The following is a 21190-nucleotide window of genomic DNA, read 5'->3' as shown; positions in this document are numbered from 1 at the left end:
AAATTGGAAGTCAATGGGGGTCAAAATCTGTCTGGTTATAAGAATTCTTCCAAATATATTTCTCAGTGTTCGTAAGAATAAAGAAATGTATACAGATTTGAACTCGAAGGTGAGCAGCCTAAATTAGTTGAGTTTCCAGGATTAGTGTCCCTTTAAACTTTAAGTTTGTCACTGTTTCTTTAAGAATATATGCAAATGACGCGTCTTGTAGGCCAGCCCGATTGGCTTCTTTCGAATTTCTACTTAGTTTTTTAAAGTAGTAACTTCACACTAAAAAAGCTTTCCTGTTTTATTGCAGTCACGATTTTTCATTCTTTTCTTTCTTTACATAGATTTTTTATTTCCAAAGCAAGTTTTTGTTATAAAGATCCTTTACACTAGAAAACTACATAAATAGAGGCCTATTTTCATTTCTGAATTTTCACGTTTTTAACGCGCAATCGCTTTAAATTCGACTGTTTTATGTTTAGATGTCAATGTTTTATCGGTCATTAGTTGAAAACAAAATCGCTCTTAAAGTAACCGCAACGATATGTCCGTGTAATGAACTCCAGCCTCTAGGTGGCGCTGCGCTCGGCGGCACACGCACGGTTTCACGCGCAGAGTGAGACGCGTCTGTTCAAACCGCAGCGGTTTGTTTTGATCTGCTGCTGGTTCAGTGATCATCATCATCAGTCTCTAGAGTGGAAACCACGACAACACTAACAAACGGGTAACCAGCCTTTATCACATGACAGAAAACACTATAAATCGAAGTTTGAAACGATTAAACGAACTCGTTACTACAGTTCTTCATGTCAATTATAAATAAACGCATGCGGATTTGTTTTGCTCGTGTGTTAGCCGTAATCACGTAAACAGCTGAGGAATAAGTGAGTATGATTGAATTCTAAAATGCTTTGTCAGTACAGACAGGTTCTCTCAAGGACAGAAAATTGTCATTTTGAGGGTTTTGCTGTTGGCCACAGTGATGATTGTTCACAAACCAGACCCATGTTTTTCCATTATTCGTCTTAATTTAGGTTGCATGATGCTTGATTCAGCACACATCCGTCGCAGAGGGGCTCAGGACTTTGAAGGCTACTATGATCACATCTGCGCCTCTCAGGGGTCAGCTTCCTGCCGAGTGGTGAAAGCCGGCCTGTCCCGGGGGATGTTGGACTTTCCTGCTGATCGCATCAGTTTAGCGGATTGGGGACCCATCCTGTCAGCTCTCTCCGTCAATAAACATCTGCAGCACGTGTCCATCAGAAGCTGCCATCTCGCCAACCTCGGAGCCCAAAGTTTGTTAGCAGAAACTCACAGCAGTAGTGACATGTATGTGTTTTTGGTGATTTGATGCAGTGTTTGTTTCGCCCTTCAGGTTCTTACAAAGCCCGCGGTAGCAAGAAGACCCCTGCAATTCATTCAAAGAATATGACACTTCAGTTGTGCAAAGCTGTGCAAAAGTGTCTGTGTGAGTCAAGCAGTCTAAAAACGTTACAGCTACATGGTTTGGCATTGCGAGAGAGGGATCTTACAGCTCTCACAAAGGTAGGGGAAAATATTCATCTTCCGTCTCGTTTTAGGCACATGATGAGTCTTATATAAAGGGAAAGTTCAACCCAAAATAAAAATTCTGTCATCGTTTGCTATTCTATCTTTCGGCACAGTTAACATCCTAAAATGTTTTGTAGGGTTTAGCTAAGAGTGCGTCACTGGAGCATCTCTCTTTAGCACACTGTCCAATTGCAGATGCGGGTTTGGAAGGTCAGTGTAATGATTTAAATGTTATGCTTTGCGTGCTAGTGAATATGACACTGCCGCTTGGACAGATTGCGTTCGATTCTTGGTTTACCTTATTGATCATATGTAAGGTCTTTGCACATGTAAACACATTTTAAACGGGTTAGTGTATTATCTGCTTATCATACCTGCTGATTAGTAAATTTTTTGTATTCTCACTTTCATTTGGTTTCTGTGTTTTTCATTTTTTTTCATCCAGTCATCTGTCAGAGTGTGAAGTACTCCTCAACCATCAAGACTGTGGATTTCACTTCCTGTAATATTACATGGCAGGGGGCGGAGCACATGGCAAACATTATAAAGGTCAAACATGTCATTATTTCCTCACGCAAGATAAATTCACTTGAGTTCCTAGTTACGTGTTTAAAGGGGTACTCCACCCAAAAATCATTTACTCACCCTCAAGTTGTGCCAAACATGTATACATTTTTTTGTTCTGATTAACATGAAGAAAGATATTTGGAAAATGTCAGCCACTGACAATTCTGGGACATCTACCTTAGTAGAAAAATAATATTGTACCATTTTTTTGTTCTGTTGAACGCAAAATGAGATGTTTTAAAGAATTAAGGAAAACAAAAAGGGCGCCTTTGACTATCATTGTTTTTTTTCCTGCCATGGTGATAAATAATATATGATATAATATCAGTTGCTAACATTTTTCCAAATATCTTTCTTCGTGTTCAACAGAAGAAAGAAATGAAAACAGGTATGGAACAACTTGGGGTTGAAGTAATTCATGACAGAATTTTTGGGGTGGAGTATCCCTTGAAAATGAGAAAATATGGAATTATATATGGAATTTACAGTTTTTTATATAAACAAAAATATTGTATACTTGCGGTTCTAAAAAAGCAACACGCTTTTGTTCCCTTTTGTTCCCTGCCAATAAGATTCCCACAAAATAAGAAAATACTGCTAGTTTTTTAGCAGCCTAACCTCCAATGCTAAATCGGAATATTTACATTTTGTTTAGCACCAGGCTATGAGGCGACATAGCACGGCGTGGGTGGAGACGTTGCGCTACAGGAGGGCGGAGTTCGAGGCCATGAATGGTCTGCGCAGAGTTACTCTCAATGACAACATATTGATCGGGGACAGAGGAGCGACAGCACTCGCCCGTGAGCTTACAGAGGACCTCTGGGTCAAAGGTTTGAGATGTTACTCCTCACTGCAAACGTATCATATACTCAACCAGTAAGCACATAAAAACTTCCATTTTCACATATAGCGCTGGACCTTCAGCGCTGCGGGATCTCAAATGACGGAGGTCGCGTTTTAGAGCAAATGCTTCAGTCAAACAGCAATCTGTGTGTGCTAGACATCAGGAGAAACCCACTGATCGGTAATTCATCCATCTGTCACACAAACATTTTCAAAATAAAGTTAGAACTACATATCAGATTTACTTTTTCCTTTATAGATAATAATCTGGTGAAGGCCGTCATCAAAAAGGTTCTTATGAACAACACCAAAAGTCAAGACTCACAGGTGTGGAAACACATTAGTTTCTGCATGCTTTGTATATTGCAGCACCTGTTATTGGACCTGATCAGATTACACAAAAATGCTGAATTTCATCTTTCATTCTTTCCTGTGTATTTTCAATATTTCAGTTTCTTTGGCTGAAACCACCGTCCTCTAAAGATTCGCCAGATCAATCACGCCAGTCAAGGAGAAAAAACACTGGAAAAGCTACATATAGAATCGGTATTTAGATTGTAGCTAGTTTGTCGGCTTAAAGGGACAGTTCACACAAAAATATAAGTTCTATCGTTATTTCCTCGAATTGTTCCAAATTTGTATAAAAAGCTTTGTTCGAATAAACACCGACAAAGAAATCTGGAAGAATTCTTGTAACCAGACAGTTCTTGTCCACCATTCACTACCATAGTGGGAAAAATGACAATGGTAGTCAAACATGCCCCAGAACTTTTTGCTTTCCTACATTCTTCAAAATATCTTTTGTGTTCATTGAAACAGACATTTTTTTCAAAGTAGTTTTTCAACCATGCTAGTCCATGGTGCCCCAGAACTTTCAGAACTATCTTTCTCTGTGTTCATCAGAACAAAGACATTTATACAGATTTGGAACAACTTGAGGCTGAGTAAGTGAAGACATCATTTTCGTTATTGGGTGAACTGTTCCTTTAAAGCTGGTTTCATCCGTTAAGATGTTCAGTATATTTTAATACAGTGTTGACTTACTGTCGCTCTTTGCAGGATCACGTCGATCCTCATTCATCTCTGGCTGGAGACCTCCTCGGCCAGGAGCTGTCGGGTACATCCCATGGCGTACCGCGGCACGGGCCGGCTTACAGAGGTAAGCACAGATTCGCTACTGAATTCTTCTCTATCAATACCGGTTTGTATGATATATAATGAACGAGTGTGTCTGTTTATCATCCTAGAGGTGTTTCACAGACCGAGGAGATGGCAGATCAGAGTTTCCAGGTAAAAACACCTTTCTCTACATATTTCTTTGTTGTGTTCATAAAATGGGTTGCTGTCAGAAATTAAGATCGTTTAGTGATGTTATAATGGTTTTCTTTATCAGAACGCCACCTCTGTGCGGGTAACCGTGGAGACGGAATCCGAGTCGGAGGATGTGGACAGTGTGCCTGTGGGGAGTCCACATGAGAAGATCACAAGCTGCCAGTTTAAACGATTACAGACAGAAAACAACCGATTACAGGTACTGCAGACACATCCTGTGAGATTCTCGTGTGTAGACATTTACATTTATGTACATTTATCAAGGTTACATCGATGTTTAGTGTGGACAGTGTGCCCCAGAAATCTAGGAATATATTGTTTTAGGAAGTAAAATATAAGGGACTTTAGTTTGCATTTTGTTAAAAAAAAATAGGCCAAGACATAATTTTAGGGGTGGCTGAGTTGTCTGTATATTTGGGTGCTTCTGTATATTTAAAGGATGAGGCTGTGCATTTCTGTTTCTCACCTACAGGTGGAGCTAGAAGAGTTTCGGCTCAGGCTCGCAGAGGAAAGGAACGCCAGACTGAAAGCCAGCTCTCGTCTGGTGGAGGTACAAGTTTCCCTTATTGTTGTATTTGTAAAACGAATAGTACATTTACAAAAAGTAAATCATTATGCGACCGGATGGTAATGTGTTTCTGGTCTGTAGATGGAGCTGGAGAATGAGCGTTTGCGCAGTGTTAACCTTTCTCTATCTGAAGCCCATCTCAGCACCTCTGTTCTCGATGATGAACGTGTGCTGGAGAGCATTGAGTCGTCCTTCCACAAATTCCACGCCTTCCTGGACCTGCTGAAAGATGCCGGGTCGGTCTGATTTGTTCAAATATTTAACATCCAATGTTTTAGCCTACAATAACATATCGGTGTTGTGCTTCTGCAACCTCGTACCTTTTGCCTAGATCAGTAGTCGCCCTTTATATATTTTTTATTTGATGTTTGTTGCAAAAAACTAACCAATACATAGACAACACAGTATTTAATCATTTAAAAAGTATAAAGATTTTTTTTCCCCATTTCCTGAAAAAACGTGAATTTAGACATGTAAGGTTTTAGAAGGACAGCCACGATATTAAAGGGATAGTTCACCCTAAAATAAAAATGTTGTTATTTTTTATTCACCTCCCTGCGTCTTTGGGAAATATAAATAAAGATATTTTTGATGACATCAGAGATCTTTCCTGGCCTCCTCATAGACATCATGGTAATTCTCTCTGTGAAGGTCCAGAAAAGTCCTAAAGACCTGATCTGAATTTAAATGAAGGGACGAGAGTACTTTATGTGTGCAAAAGAACCCCAAAAAACGACTTCATCAAATAAAGCAACAGATTTTCCTCTTCCCTGTCAGTCTACGATACGTGTTCATGAGAGCACCACGATGCTTGCGCAACCACTATGGATGGACTTTCCCTTCAAATAACAGTTTTTCTTGTCTTTTTGTTTACTATTTTTCCTGTATAATGAAAGTGAATGGCGACAGACATTTTTGACCTCCATATCAAGTTTACACGTTCCACGTTATTCCTGTTAGGTTGGGGCAGTTTGCATCTATAGCTGGGATTGACCAATCAGATTTTGGATTACTTGGGAATCCTCAGCTTTCTTCAACAGAGAGATGGGGCCAAGGGGACCAGGCAAAGGGGGAGAGGAGGGAGAGTAAGGCAGTAAGTAGAAATACGAGAGATCAAATCAATACCATGTCGATTCATTATTATTATTCAGATTAATCTTGCTGCTGTACCACACAGGCGATGGACATCCCTGAACGCGTATCCGGGACTCCGTCAAGACCTCCTGCTATTAATGCAGATGTTCCTCAGACCCAGCCACCACAGGAAGTGCCCTCAATTCCAGCCAGCGTGTGTCGTGCCTCTCCCATCATGCAGGAGGCGCTTGAGTTTGACACACACCAGTCGAACCCTCACAGGGCCAGCGGAGGCACTCGATCGGGGAGTTCAGTCAGCAGTGCCAGTATTCAGTCCAAAAGCTTAAGGTCCAACAGATCAAATGGATCTGAGAGGAGAGTGTTCTCAGCTCTTGGCTCAAGAGCATCTAGTCTATCGCAGCTGGCTTCAGGCAGACAGAGTGATTCAGGGAGCCAGAGAAGCTCTCCTGGATTGGTCGGGTTTTAACCAGATCGGATTCAAAGATCCTGGTGCATGTGATTTTTAGATGTGTTTGGGTGTGTGGTTGATGTCGTTGCCATTTTGACCTGTGTATATTAAGAGGCACTATAAGACTGGGTTCTAAAGAACATTAGCTGTTATTTTGTTACATTAGATTGTTGTTTGAAAGTTGGCTGACTATCTGGCAACCACAGACATGGCACAGGATGTGATGTGTCAATGGCTTTATCCAAACAGATTTTTTAGTAATGTTGTTTGAATTTTACAGTCCAGTGCTTCTTAACCCTGTCCGGCGCACCCCACAGGACTGCACATGTTGGATTTATTGAGCCGATGATGAGTTAAGGCTGGTGTGTTAGATACAGCAGACACCTCAAAAGTGTTAGGGGACTGGAGTTTATTGACCATGAAGTTTGTTTTGTAGTGTTTGACACTAGAAGTTATTACCAGGGTTTTAAAACTGTAATTTTTGTATTTTATTTTTTATGTTTTAACTTTAAGATAATTTATGTTTTTATGCGTGTGAAAAATAATACAATCAAATAGAAATTTTCTGTCAGACAGATCTAGACTGTTCTTTACTTGTAAATAAACTCACTCAATACTTTGTGTTACAGTGTTATTGGTGTCTTGATTTTGAAAGTTGACCCTGACTTATATTTTGTTGAATAAATTTATTTGTTTGCTTTTAAATTGTGATTAGATATTCCTATGTACTTAAGAGACATTTGTCTATATAGACAAATGTCTCTTAAGTGCATAGGAATATATATATATATATTAGATGTCAGTGTTCTGTTCTTTTTATACCGTACTGTTTGCCTCATTGGTAAAGCGTCCTTGAGCCCTGTAAAGGCGCTATAATAAAACATTTTATTATCATTATATGAAACTTAATTGTCCATATTTAAATTGTCATACATATTTACAGATGTAAATACCAACATATTATAGTACTACATGGATTTTTTCATCATTTATAATTAAAGTGTGGTGATGAAAGTTAGTACAAATTAGTACATTTTTCATCAAGTGACGTTTTGACACTTTCCAAAGTCATTAAAAGTCAATTTATTCCGTGACAAAAACATTTGACTGTTACACATTTATGAACTAAACAAATAAAATATGAGACGCTAAAACAACGCACTTAACTTTATTTTGAATTGTGTCAATTTATACTCAGACGGTGCGTCAGCATTTGAACATCTGTCCATCGTCGTCTGCACACCGCATATAAATGTAGTATTATATATTAAATGTCTACTTCAGGAAGATAAAGAAAACATATCAAATTGATTTAAAGAAGCTGATCAGTTGATTTTCGGTTTTGAAACCTTTCATAATAATAATAGCTCGTGCACAAAGTTAAAAACACAGACTCACCACGTGACACCGGTCCGTCCAATCAGCGCACTCGACACTGACTCTAGCGGTTCGAGCGGAATATCATGCTCGCGGCAGGTAAGAGTTCTCCATTAAAAACAACAACATACATGTACAAACTCAGCACACGTGTGTGCGACGGACAGCTCGCGTGTTTGGGTTTACATGTCGAGCATGACGAAACTGTGCATTATATTGAAATGCATTGACACTGAGGTCAGCTGTGACGTGTTCCTGCCGCTAGCACTGTTAGCTTGTTGTTATTGAAATAGCTGTATAAAAACAGACCGATCTGTTTGTTTAAGTATGCAACACATATCTGTTTTCGTATCAGGCTTAACGTTAAGCTGTGTTGTTAGAACCTTGCTTATGAATATAACAACATTGAGCCCTAATGAATGACGCAATGAATGTAACTCCGTACTAGAGGAGGATGCGTACTTTGCTGGTGTGCTGTTATATTTCTGCAAAGCTCACTTTTAGACAAAGAGCTACGAGTGCAAAGAAATAGTGAATATTTGCCTTTATCTGCTGTGCTCATTTACTTTAGTATGTTTATTACACGTATATTATCTCATTCTAATATTGTACTGCATGTATAGATAGGGGGTATTGTTATTATGCATGTAAATACTTATGTTACACATTTTTGTATTAGCATAGTATGGTCGCATATTAAAATTGTATAACTCAAAGACTAAATGTGTTTTCTAATTATATATTGCACATCTACAGATGCTGTTGTTCAGAGTGAATGATCCATAGTAAATAAGAAACATGGTAAGTCTTTCATTCTTTATGTTTGCATTAAGTTGACGCATGTAATGAGTCACGTGACCCACTTGTATTTACATTTAGGCATTTCATGCTTTTATTCAAGGTGACTTAGAAGAGGCGAGTAAACAACAAAGCGTTAAATCTCAAAGGGATACGTCACCCAATAATGAAAATTCAGAAGTATACATGTCTTTTTTTCTGATGAAGACAGAGAAAGATATTCGGACTAATTCTTACAACCAGAAAGATTTTGCCCCCCTTTTGACTCCCGTAGTGGGAGAAATGACAATGGTAGTCAAAAGTGCCCCAGAAAAGAAATGTCTTCTTTTGTATTCAACACAACAAAAAAACGATAAAGTGATTTATTCTAACATGGGAGTCAAGGGGGGAAGATCTGTTTGGTCAAAAGCATTCTTCCAAATGTCTTTCTCTGTGTTTATCGGAAAAAAGTGTCTATATATAAAAATCTTATTTGGCAATCTTAAAACCATAACACATATAACCAATCATAGCATTCAGTCCACTGTTACTAAATAATGTAAAAAAAAATCTGTAATTCACTGCAGTACAAAATAGTTTTTGTTGTTCACGCATATGTTTAGCTCTGATACTCTGAAAATGTTGATGTTTGTCCTCCTGTGCGTCACAGATCCGGATCGCGGCTCTCAATGCCTTGTCTCAGGCTGCGGATGAGCATGAAGATGCCTTTAAAAGCACAAAACCGAGTCAAACCAAGGAAGCCCAGGTGAGTCAGAGCCTGTCATAAAAGAAAATTCAATGTTATGAGCCGTCTGATATCATTAGCAACCTTATGCTTTTTCTGTTTATGGTAACAATTGTTGTTTTTAACAGCTAAACGTTTTTGTGAAATGATTCACAAATAAACATCGTTCAATGCACTTTATTCTCTTCTGTTTTGCAGGAGGCAGAAGCATTTGCGCTGTATCACAAAGCTCTTGACCTGCAGAAACATGATAAGTTTGAAGAGTCTGCCAAAGCTTACCATGAGCTCCTCAAGACCCTCCTGCTCAAGGAGGTGATCATTCCTGTGCCAAGCTTCTGTTGTAAATGATTCATGGAACAGTTTGCCCAAAAATTATGTTCTCTATGCTTGCTTGGAACACAGAAAGAACGGTTTTATATATAATATTACTGTACATTTACACAACTACAAAAAAATGACAGCTGTACAATGTCACAATGACAAAAAACTATGATGTAACGATTAAGTTTTGTTCATGGTGCGACACGATCCACAATACTGATCTCACGATACATTTTTTTATGATTATGTTTTACAAAATGAGACATACTCTGATTATTTCTCAAATGCTGCACATTTCTTTGTAAAATAAATATATGTTTGTTTCAAATAACAAAACTAAATTGCAATTGAAAGTTCCAAACATTACTGATGTTACAAGAAAAAAACGAATTATTTCTGTTTTAATCTTTCTTTTCTTGAAATGCACCAGGCAGTGGCGTCTGAAGATGAGAAAGTTGGACTCAAGCATCCCGGGCTGATGTTGAAGTATTCCACCTATAAAAACTTGGCTAGCCTTGCTGTGCTCAAAGATGATATAGACACTGCCATGGACTTCTATGTGCAGGTAAAACACATGCAGTCAACTTCTGCGGAACAATAATCAGAACAGCTCCAACCTGAAGAAACTTCTAACCCGCAAGTTGCAACAAATCATCTTGTGTTATTTGACAGCTTCAAAAGTGGAATAAAAGGAAGTCTGAAAAAATGCATTGTGCAGCCAGATCATTGTTCCTTGAAGAGAAATCGCATCAAAAACAACTGTTGACTGCTTTTAATTTAGAAAAAAAAAACTATAGAATAAAACAAAATACTTTATTGATAGTTTACAAGTGGGAATACAATAACTAGTTGCTATAGTGTTTCTGAACCTTACCATAGTAAATATAAAAGTTGAATACAATATTTACTACACTTCAAAACAGTACTAAACTTTGATTACCCAAATTTGATATTACAGAATACTGTGGTGTACATTAACAAAGCCTAGCGTTGTGCTTTCAATGGAAACAGTTGATGGTGAATGTGTATGTTTGTCTTGCAGGCTGTCATGCTGGACTCCACAGATGTGAATATGTGGTATAAAATAGGCAAGCTGGCAATGAAAACGGTGAAGATGCCTTTGGCCCGTCATGCTTTTGAGGTGGGCTTACGTTGCAACCCAGACCACTGGCCCTGTCTGGACAGCCTGATCACAGTCCTCTACGCCATCAGTGACTACAGCTGTGAGTCTAAAAACAGCTACATTAACCACGAGCCACTTACATTCATTGACATTCTCTACTAGCTATTTAATTCACAATCCATTAACAGTGTCATGCACGTCTGCTTTTCCTGCAGGCTGTCTTTATTACATCTGTAAGGCTCTGGAGAAAGACGTGGGTTACAGTAAGGGTCACGTGCTGAAAGAGAAAATCTTTGAGGAGCAGCCCTGCCTCAGACGAGACTCTATGAAGATGTTCTCTAAACTGTAAGCACTTTGATCGCGTTAAGTGTGTATTTATGCTGATCTAGTGATGCTTTAAAAGCATAAACTGTGCGTAGCTCTTATGTTTGTGTTTTTTGGTTGCAGTGATGTGTCAGCACAGTATGGTGATGTAGATGAGGAAGAGGCTCACAGTATCGTAGAGGAGGCGCTGGAGCTCAGGAGACAAAGACAGGCTAAACTGACACGACACCCAGTGGCTGATCTGCAACTGGTTGAGCCGATCAAATACTTCACGTGAGTTAATGATACTACTACACTACCGTTAAGTTTAGGGTCACTTTCTCATCCTTTATTAATCCTCTGTTAAGTTTGCTAGTAGCAAGCTAAAATATAATTTACCAACACACAGTAAACAGGTAATAGATCATAACAACTCCTAGCAACCAGATGCAGCATCCTAGTGACCAGCTACAACCCATCATGTTATAACATGTTAACGAATGTTAAATCATGTAAGCGTTATACAAAATCATGATAGCATCATGTTAATGCATGTAAACGAATGGTAAATCATGTTAGCATTATGTTAAATCACGGTAGCATCATGTTAATTTATGTTAACAAATGTTAAATCATGTTACCATGATGGTTACACAATGTTAAATCATGTTACCATGATGGTTACACAATGTTAAATCATGTTACCATGATGGTTACACAATGTTAAATCATGTTACCATGATGGTTACACAATGTTAAATCATGTTACCATGATGGTTACACAATGTTAAATCATGTTAGCATCATGTTAAATTATCGAATCATCATCATGTTATTTCATGTTAAAACTTGTTAGCTAGTTAATGTCATGCTAATTCATGTTAGCATCATGACAAATTGTAACCGAGTTTGTTTTATTTCTGAATTTGCAACTACTGAATACATTTGTAGGATTTCAGTTTTAACCAAAATTTGTTGACTTCCTTGACAGATGGAAGAGTGTGGGTGAGAGTTTTCTTGCCATGTACAAACACCAGGACGCTTGCTTGGTCCCACGGCCCGACTTTGGCCGCAGAATCGACCTGTCAATGTACCGTGACCCGGACTGCCTTCTCCAGATGCCCTCCAGCACACCTACGACCACAGTCGTCGTTTCTTCAGATCCCCCTCCGCCCCCAGTGCCGGTCGCTCTGCCTCAAGCACCCCCTGCGCCAACTCCTGCTCCAATCAGCCCAATCTCCAGTCTCCCCCCACCAACCGATCCCTCCGTTCAGCCACAAGCCCAGCCCAGTGCTCCTGAAGGGGAACCACAAAACCAGAATGTAATCGAGGTGACCACCACAACCACAGTCACTGTTTCTGCCACCAACGCAACTGAGGAAGCTGCTCTTGCCATGGTTACTTCTGCCGGTCAGTCTGAATGCACACAACATGCATACACCCATACTAACGTACTAACTAAGATTCAGACCAAACCAAATTCAGACCAAACCAAACCAAATTTATAAAGTCGTTGGTCACATGATTTTTTTGCTAAATACTTGAACCTATTAGATCCTGAACCTATACCCTAACAATGCCTAGCAAAAAATGGAGCACCCTTGTGATCAGCTACAAACCTAATCATGTTAGCGTTTTGCTAAATCATGTTAGCGTTTTGCTAAATCGTGTTAGCATCATGTAAAAAAATGTTAACGAATGTTAAATCAGTTTAGCATTATGACAACAAATGCAAATCATGTTAGAATTATGCTAACACAACAGCACAAAGACTTTTCCCATCCTCAACATATGAAACAGCTAGTGGATAGTAGAACATTTGGAGACATTTTCCACTTAAGGACTTACAGCAGCTTTAAAGAGCCTGAATTTACATGTATGCATTTGGCAGACACTTTTATCCAAAGCGACTTACATTTGTTTCTGACTATGTGCAATCCCTTGGGATGGAACCCATGACCCTGGCATTGCTAACACCATGCTCTAACCACTGAGCCACAGGAAAGCTGAATTCCTGATCAGTTGTTTTTTTGTTGTGTAGTTGTAAAGCATATAAAGTCACACAATGACACTAATATCACTAGTGTTCACCTCACAGCTCTGGACACCGCATTGAGTGATAAAGCGAGAAAAGGCACCAAGAGAAAACGTGTGGTGGAGGAAAATGTAGAGACTGCAAAAAGGCGCTCGGCACGTGTCCGTAATACCAAATGCAAGAAAGAAGAGAGGATTGACTTCCAAGAACTTCTGCTCAAATTCCTCCCATCCAGGTGTTTCTTTAAAGTTTACTTTTTCAAACACTTGATATGTAAAGTACTTGTCCATAACAAGCAATAGTTTTTGTTACATTGTATTGGGAACTGCAGTGAAGACATACTGGTCCAAAGTCTCCTTAATGTGTTTTCAGAAGCCTGTCTGTGTTTTATTGATTCATAATTATTTCCAGGCTAAAAAAGTTTGAAGATGATGAGGATGAGAGTCTCAGTAACATGGACACTCAGAGTGACGCCAAACCTGATTCCCAGCTGAACCATGGATTCGGCTCCAACTCTGAGGATTTAGCCTCTATAGAGTCGGGTACAGAAAATGTTTTTCTATCTTTTTTTCTTCCTTTATCTTTACATTTTTCCTATTAAAAAAAGAAATCTGTACTCTGTTGCTGTTTGCTCCTCAGAGCGAAAGGAGGTGCATGCGTTTTTGCTGGCAAACATGCAGAACGGCGGCATCCTGGAGCTGATGCTGCGTTATCTGAAGGGAGTGGGCCAGAAGTTTCTAGAAGAGTGGCCTGCAGGACTCTGTGGAGTGGTGCTGGATATATTCAACTGCTGGAGGAAACACAGCACTGGGCTGCCCAATCCTCTGCTCAGGGACTGCAGCAACCGGCACATAAAGGCATGAAAAGCAATTGCTTGTTATGTTGGGCATATCGTATGCAGCCCTAATCGTATGGATCATTTATGAGCATTTGGTCACATTATTGTGTGTTTTCTGTGAAATCTGTTGTGTTTGTGTCTGAGTCTGAAAGTGTTCGTGTTTGTGAAACAGGAAATGATGCTGATGTGTTTGTGCTGTCTGGAGCTACAGCTGGAGCAGAAGTCCTTGATGAAAGGCAAAATCTGTAAGAACCAGTCATTCAAAGATCCTCATGTCAGGCTTTCACTTGCAGATGTTATTCGCAAATGCCAAAATTAAACCTCAAACAAATGTGTTTATGTCTGTAGTGTCTCAAAGAAAGAGCGCGTTTGGTTTAGGGAGAGCTTGTGGGGATGCAGATGGTCTGGAGGCTCGCTTTCAGTCGGACTTGTTTCTCCTGACCATGGCGTCCTCTCAGAGAGATCTATTTGAAAACGACTGGATCTCTTTCGGCGTCAGAGTTCACTGGCTTAAAGCTCGACAACTCGCCTTACAGGTCAAAAACGTCTGTGTTGAAGTAACCATCGGTACTTAGTATATTTTTGCAGTGAAGTGAACATGTGGATGGTTATGTGCCGTTGTAGGGTGACATGGAGGAGGCGCTAGAGTGTTACGACATGTGTGTTGGTCTACTGAAGGGGCAGAGCGGCGAGATCACCATCCAGTTGCCCAACCTAAGCGTGGACGCTGCCATCTCTGTAGATGAGGTACGGTCCAGATAGGACAGAATCACACAACAGATGACAATTTAATTCCTGCTCAAGCTTTTAGAGTATTTACGGCTGGTTGGTAATGTCAGCAACACTCACACAAGCCAGCCAGACTGACAAAAAGAGAGAAAGAGAGAACTCTAATAAAGCAACATTATTGTGAAAGAAGGCCAAAGTTCACCCAAAAATGATTTGCTCATTTACTCACCCTAAAGTTGGTCCAAATCTGCATTCATTTATTTAGGAACATAAAAAGAAGATATTAGGAAGAATGTCGGTAACAAACAGATTTCCTCCCCCATTTCCTCCCAGTAAAATTATTATGGGTTATGATATAACCAAGAGAGTTATCTGTAGCTTTTATAAAGGATTTGGTGTTTTATTTTTAGGAAGTTTTCAATTGTATGTCCTCATATAGACAACTTTTTCCTTTCCGTCTCTAGATTGAGAAGAAGCTGAAGTCTCTAGAGCGATGTCAGTCTCTGGAGGAGATTCAGAGGCTGTTTGATAACGGAGATTATCAGTCGGTGGTTCGGTTACTGCAGCCAACGCTGAGCTTCGGCTCCGGCTCGACACGACTCAAAGCGCTAGATTACATCAGCTCAGCGCCTGAGAGACCAGCCCAGCTCTTACTGCTGCAGGTGAATCATTCACACATCACATCATAACATGATAATTAATACATTACAATTAAAAACGCAATGAGATGTTGTTTGATAAGTCAGGTAAATTAAGTCACTATAATAAATGATATTATTATCATTTTAAATCGAATTATTGAATGACAATGTGCCTCAAGTTAAATAAATCAATTGGGTTATAAAAGCATAGTTTTTCAGGAAAAATCTAAATAGATTTACTTGACAAGAAAAGTGACCTAAGATGTTTAGCAGAAGTGTCTTTCTGACAACTATTAATCTTTACCATGGTGTTACTATAGTAAACATGTACAAGTTTTTGTCAGAGCTCTTGTTATTCTTAGTTTTCGATTTTTAAAAAAACTTTTACACGAGATATATACATCAAAACATCGGTTATCGGTCTACTTGACCTGTAACAATCGACATCGGACCTGAAAAACGTATATCGGTCGACCTCTCATTATAATGCACCGCAAAAAATTATATTCTTACTAAGCCTTTGTGTCTTGTTTTATAGTACAATATCTTAACATTCTTAAGTAAAGAAAAGTGATATTAGATATTTCTTGCATATCTTATCTTATGAAAGACAATATAAGATTAATGAAGGTTTATGTGTTAAACAAGCTAAATAACCTATAAACATCAATTAGGCACTTAAGAACTGGGATATAATGTGTAACATTAATGTCGGTTAAGATGTTAAATAACTTGCAATTCACGCTTTGAACTTGATGTATGTTGCTCTTTACAAAGAAACCGTTGATCCTCTGAGTGGCGATCTTTTAAAGGGAATGTAAATCTTTCCTCTTTGTTTAGGACTGTCTGAAGATCCGCACATGTGCAGCGTGACATCGGCAAACTCGCAGTAAAATCAACATATTTAGCAAAGTCTTGCTGTTTTGTTGTGCCATTGGCTTGCGTGGATCATGTGAAATAGAGCGCAAGGATGTGATCACATAATGAGCTGACTCAGGAGAATCTCCATCTGTCTTTACGTTCATACATAGTTGAAGAAATGCTTAATATCGACGTCGATAATCGGCAAGTCCAATAATCGTTCAACCCCAAATTATAACAAAGGTGGAAGTGTGTAGAGTTTAAAATTTGTAATAAATTAAATTCAGAAGTTCTTTTTTATTTAAAGTTGGGCAGTACAGATGCATTTTATTCCACTTAAGTACAGTTAATCTGTATGAAAGTGTTTATACTTTGTAAAAAAGTCTACTTCACAACATTCAACAATAATGTCATTTCATAAGTAAATGTTTTTGGCTTTTACCTTTAATACTTAAAACACGGGAAATCTAGTACTTAGTTACTCTTTTAAAATCTTTTTACGCACAAACTGTAGTGAAGTAAAAACACTCTGATAAAGTACAGATACTTAAAAAAAATGTGCTTGAGTTAACCATCTCCGGTTAAATGACATTACCATGTTTACATGATTTCATTTTGGATACGTTTATAATGCATTTCATGTACAGGCTTCTAGAAAAGTGTTAAATTGTAAAATTCTACTTTTTTTACGTTTAGTGTGTCATTTTGCTGTTAGATCGTGGAAAAGTTCACGTCTACTCTAAAGGGGGGAAAAAACACTTTTCAGAACAACGCAAATGGTTTGATTGAATTGCAAATAAATTGACTCGATTACAGTTCACTATGCGATTTAAAAACAGCGTTTATATCATCACGCTTGAAATGTAGAAGACAATTACAAAATAAACACATCATTTTAAAGTTGTTCTGTTCATGCTTGAGTACTTCTGGTTGATCTGTTTGTTCTTTAGCTACATTTTCATTATCTGACTCCCAACGCCATCCTTACAGTTTACACCTGATATTTCTGAAGAAATTGAAATCATGTAAATGTATTCTAGCTGACACCAAAAAGAAAATCAAGATTCTGTAGAAGGGCATAACAGGACGGCTTTAATAGCGTCTTCAGACACTTAACCTCACAACCTCGTATTCATCTACTTTTTGCAGAGTTCCCTGCTGCGGCTTAAAGACTACAGCTCTTGCATGGAGACGTCTGAAGTGTCTCTCAACGAGGCCAATCAACACTTGAACTCTGCATTACCCAGCAGCCCCTCTGCAAAGGAAGAGTGGGTGTCCACCATCACAGCCCTGCTGAAAGGCATCGAAAGATGCATCGCCGACAAGCCCGAGCTGCTCAGCCCCACCCCGCGCTCCACAAACCTCCCACGCCTCGCCAACAACCTCATCCAGGTGCGTGCGCTTGACCGAGCGTTTGTTTGTTATTCTCATTGTGGCGAGCAGGGCGGGAAGGGAGTGATAAAGAGTGTCAGCTGCGCATGCACCGGTCTTGCATCTCTCGCGGAGGAGCTCCGGATGCATAAAAGAGGAGCGACAACGGGGAAGGGCGAGAGAGGACCAGGCCAGGACTTTGTGTTTTATCATGTTTTATCATTTCTACGTTCGTTGTGTTGTTTGTTTATTTAATTAAAAGTCTGTTATACGTTCGCCGGTTCCCACTGCCTTCCGTCCTTTTATTGAACCTTGCTTCACTGTTTGTCTTTATTGATGGTTGTTTTCTTGTTTGTTCTTTCTCTAGCTGATAGCCACCAGTATGGTATTACCCGATGACCTCAAAGAGGCTCATTTCTCATCTATGTTGCCATGGATTCTGCTGTACCAACTCATCAAACAGGAAGAGGCAGCGTTTGACTGCATGCTGCGGCAACAAATTGCAAAAGAGGATGATGAAGCTAAGAAAGAAGACTCGAGTTCAATAGTATATCCTGGTATGTCATATTCTTTTTTGTGAATTCCAAAGTAAAAATTTGCTGAATGTTCTTTTTTTTTTAAGGTGTATTGTAGTTTTATTTATACTTTGAATTAGCTTAATTCATATTTTTTGTCAGTTTAATATGTTTTAAATATCCATATAAGTTCTTATATTTTATTTTATTTTTTTATTTTCAATTAATCATTTTAGAGTCTCAACCTATTCTTATTTCAGCTTAATGCTGAGGCAACTTTTCTATTTTTTATAAATAATATTAAGGCTGATATTTTAATTGATCTCAATGAACAAATGTTTTAATAGTTTTAGTAAACTATATTAACCATGATTATTTGATAGTGCTTGATTTGTTTTCAGATATCTAACAGCAGTGTTAACTTAATATAAAATTACAAAAAATATATATATTGAAGTTTTCTTCCTTTTGTTGTATTGATTTTTTTAACCCTACATTTGTCAGTGTTATTGTATTTCGGTAACATTTGTAGTCATTGTAATGCAACTCAATCTTGTGTGCTCCATTGAGTATTGGTTTTTACTGTAATATCAGAATCGTTGGAAAGAATAATGATATTTTCCTAGATCAGTGGTTCTCAAACTTTTTTGTGTAGAGTGCTTCGCTTTCCTGCCCCCCAAATAAAGACTTATAATCTTAAAATTTAAATGAAACCAAAACATAGTCAGTTACACAGTTCTGGAACATAAATTCTTGGTAGTCTTATTTTTTATGTTTAATTAGAAAATATAAAATGTATGATACATTTCTATAATTCATAAAATACCCCAAAATCTTTACCCCCCTGTATCAAACTTGGGGCCCCCTGTTTGAGAACCACTGTCCTAGATGTTGACAACAGAAATCATGATACCGTGATATTGTGTGTTGTATAGAGAATGACCCCCCATTGCTGCCCTCGTCTCTCATGCTTCTAAACACGGCACATGAATGTCTGGGCCGGCGGTCCTGGTGTTGCAACTCTGATGGATCTCTGCTCAAATTCTTTGTGAGTCTATACACCCATCCCATCCCAAAAGTTTGTGTCAGTAAATGTATGAGTGCATTTTTTGCAGAGCAAGAATTTTCTGCTCCGTACCTTGTTATTGCGGAATCGTGTACATTTGTGTTTGTGTACTTTTAGGTTCGTGTATTGCAGGAGAAGCTCTCAGGAAAAGAGAATCTGCCATATAAAGAAGATCTGGAGACTGCGCTGGAGCAGTGCTTTTATTGTCTGTATGGTTATCCGACAAGGAAAAGTAAAGCCCGATACCTGGAGGAGCATTCTGCCCCACAGGTAACACACACACACACACACTGAGTTTGACATATGAGAATCATTACAGCTATATGCATCAGACTCCATTCAAACTCGAGCAACATGTTAAACATCTTAGAAATAAACTTCTATTACCTATTATTATTATTATATATTACCTTCTCTTAACAAGCAATAGTTCTGTTTGAAACAATTGCTCGGTATCTCACTATGGGAAACGCCTCAGGCGTGATAGACTGTGGAAGTATGGGCGGATAGCTTACAACCAGAAGCCCAACCCCTTCCGATATATATATCGCTGTGATCACCTGGAACGGCATTCTTGGTCTCTTCCCCTTGAAGACTTTCCTTGGCACCTGCTCCAGTTCATGGACCATTAAGGTTGATTTTGCTGAGTGCAGTGCAGTCGTGGATTCTCTGTCTCGTTACTGAGTCTTCTTCAACTGCTTTCATTAGCATTGTTTCGCAGTGGCAAGGAGTGAGCTACGTTTTATTCCACGATGTCTATATGCATTGGAGGTCTCGCATCATTGTCACCTTTTTTCACCCCTATGAGTCTGCATCCCTGTAAGATTGCTGTGGAGAAACATTTGCTTCCTGCGCTGCCGGCGTATGTCACAGATATGAAGCAATCGTGGGATAAGCCCTTCTCTCACTGGTTGGCCGTCAAGGGTTACTCTTCACTGGATGTGAGCTAGATGGAGGAGCTCTGGCTTTTCACAGCATCCATGTACCAGAAAATTTACAAATCTTGGGCACTGTCTGTGCGGGCACTTAACGCAACTTTATTGTTGATGACCTATCAAGCCAAACTTTTGGAGGAACTTGGCAATCAGATAGACTCTGACTCTGGGAGGAGATCTGTAATATCACAGACCTCAATCTACGCACCTCGCGTGGTTCGGTGCAAAGCTGTGGGCACACTATGGCTCTCACCTGCTAAAAAGTGCAAGCTGTGGATGAAAATGTATTTCTATTTTATGTTCAGGCCAGTTCCGCTTCCCCTCAAAAAATAATGTTCAGAGTATTGCCGGCAGCCATTTCCTTACCTCAAGTCCAGAAAACTTGTCACCAGAGGAGTGTGGTCTGATACGTTCAAGCACAAGTGTTCAAGTGCACAATCACAAAGCAACCCCTGGGTTCAAAGCATCCAGGCTCAATGGTGAGGCGCCGAAAAACAAAACATTGATGAACCAAGAGGTAAACGGGTCTCTGGGCTAGACAGATCCCAGATGTTTTTTTCTCTATCCGCTAGATGGCACCAGATCACCATCTAGGGAATCTGTTCATTAGAACCCCGGCACTTTGTCAGGAGGCTTGGAAAGAGTGTTCCCTGCTTCGTGTCCGTGCTCATCTCTCGAAATCTGGGATTCCGAATCAACTATGCCAAAAGCCGGCTGAGACCATCTCAGGAGATAGAGTATCTGGGTCTTCACAAAGACTCTTTGGCATTCCAAGCTATGCCCTCGGAGAGGAGGATTGCGGTATTTTACAGTTGCCTATCCCAGTTTCGTAAGGGAAGCCTAGTTTCTTTATAGGTCCTATCTCTGCCTTATGGGCATGATGGGTTCGTTGTTGGCAGTGATCCCGCTGGGCTCACTCAAGATGAGAGAATTCCAGCGAGTGGCTACGAGGCGTCTGTAGAGGGACCCGTCTTTATTCCGGATGGGTGCTCCATTGGGGGGACGCATCCCTGACGGGCTGGGGGGGGAATTTTTCAGGGCAGATTGGTGAACAGTCACTGGACACCCCAGCTTCGCAAGCTTCACTTAAACCTTTTGGAGTTCAGTGCAGTGTTTCTGCCTTTCCTTAAAACGTCTCATATCCAGGTCAGGACAGGCAAC

The 21190-nt window shown here is 39.5% G+C and overlaps 2 protein-coding genes across 7 annotated transcripts in view; both read left to right on the top strand.

The window, feature by feature from the left end:
- The first annotated feature begins 583 nt into the window (after positions 1–583).
- cep78 (centrosomal protein 78) lies at positions 584–7293 on the top strand. 5 transcript variants are annotated; one of them, XM_079468327.1, is made up of 17 exons: positions 600–712; positions 844–872; positions 1023–1283; positions 1364–1533; positions 1677–1749; positions 1985–2088; positions 2762–2936; positions 3017–3130; positions 3209–3276; positions 3402–3495; positions 4009–4108; positions 4197–4239; positions 4343–4480; positions 4754–4831; positions 4931–5085; positions 5810–5942; positions 6027–7023. In XM_079468327.1, exons 3-17 carry the CDS (start codon positions 1028–1030, stop codon positions 6408–6410), a joined length of 2085 nt encoding a protein of 694 aa, XP_079324453.1. In that variant the 5' UTR covers positions 600–712; positions 844–872; positions 1023–1027; the 3' UTR covers positions 6411–7023. The 5 variants fall into 5 exon arrangements, with proteins under 5 accessions (XP_079324451.1, XP_079324452.1, XP_079324453.1 ...); XM_079468325.1 differs by lacking the exon at positions 844–872 and having other exon boundaries at positions 584–712; positions 6027–7293; XM_079468326.1 differs by having other exon boundaries at positions 588–872.
- Positions 7294–7801: 508 nt separating this feature from the next.
- Positions 7802–21190, top strand: part of cabin1 (calcineurin binding protein 1) — a 63711-nt gene continuing 50322 nt past the window's right edge. For both annotated transcript variants that reach the window (XM_079467170.1, XM_079467169.1), the window contains exons 1-20: positions 7802–7868; positions 8526–8570; positions 9217–9312; positions 9490–9603; positions 10043–10177; positions 10655–10835; positions 10951–11080; positions 11183–11332; positions 12030–12448; positions 13137–13308; positions 13485–13615; positions 13713–13930; positions 14084–14156; positions 14260–14447; positions 14536–14658; positions 15105–15302; positions 17292–17534; positions 17881–18070; positions 18964–19076; positions 19212–19364. In XM_079467170.1, the coding sequence (XP_079323296.1) occupies positions 8568–8570; positions 9217–9312; positions 9490–9603; positions 10043–10177; positions 10655–10835; positions 10951–11080; positions 11183–11332; positions 12030–12448; positions 13137–13308; positions 13485–13615; positions 13713–13930; positions 14084–14156; positions 14260–14447; positions 14536–14658; positions 15105–15302; positions 17292–17534; positions 17881–18070; positions 18964–19076; positions 19212–19364 (3030 nt within the window). In that variant the 5' untranslated portion in view covers positions 7802–7868; positions 8526–8567. The remainder of the gene's footprint in view (positions 7869–8525; positions 8571–9216; positions 9313–9489; positions 9604–10042; positions 10178–10654; positions 10836–10950; positions 11081–11182; positions 11333–12029; positions 12449–13136; positions 13309–13484; positions 13616–13712; positions 13931–14083; positions 14157–14259; positions 14448–14535; positions 14659–15104; positions 15303–17291; positions 17535–17880; positions 18071–18963; positions 19077–19211; positions 19365–21190) is intronic.

This window comes from Barbatula barbatula (assembly GCF_947034865.1).
Source record: "Barbatula barbatula genome assembly, chromosome: 11".
NCBI lineage: Eukaryota > Metazoa > Chordata > Actinopteri > Cypriniformes > Nemacheilidae > Barbatula > Barbatula barbatula.
Note: the sequence above shows the minus strand (reverse complement) of the source record. Positions and strands in the feature narration are given on the sequence as shown.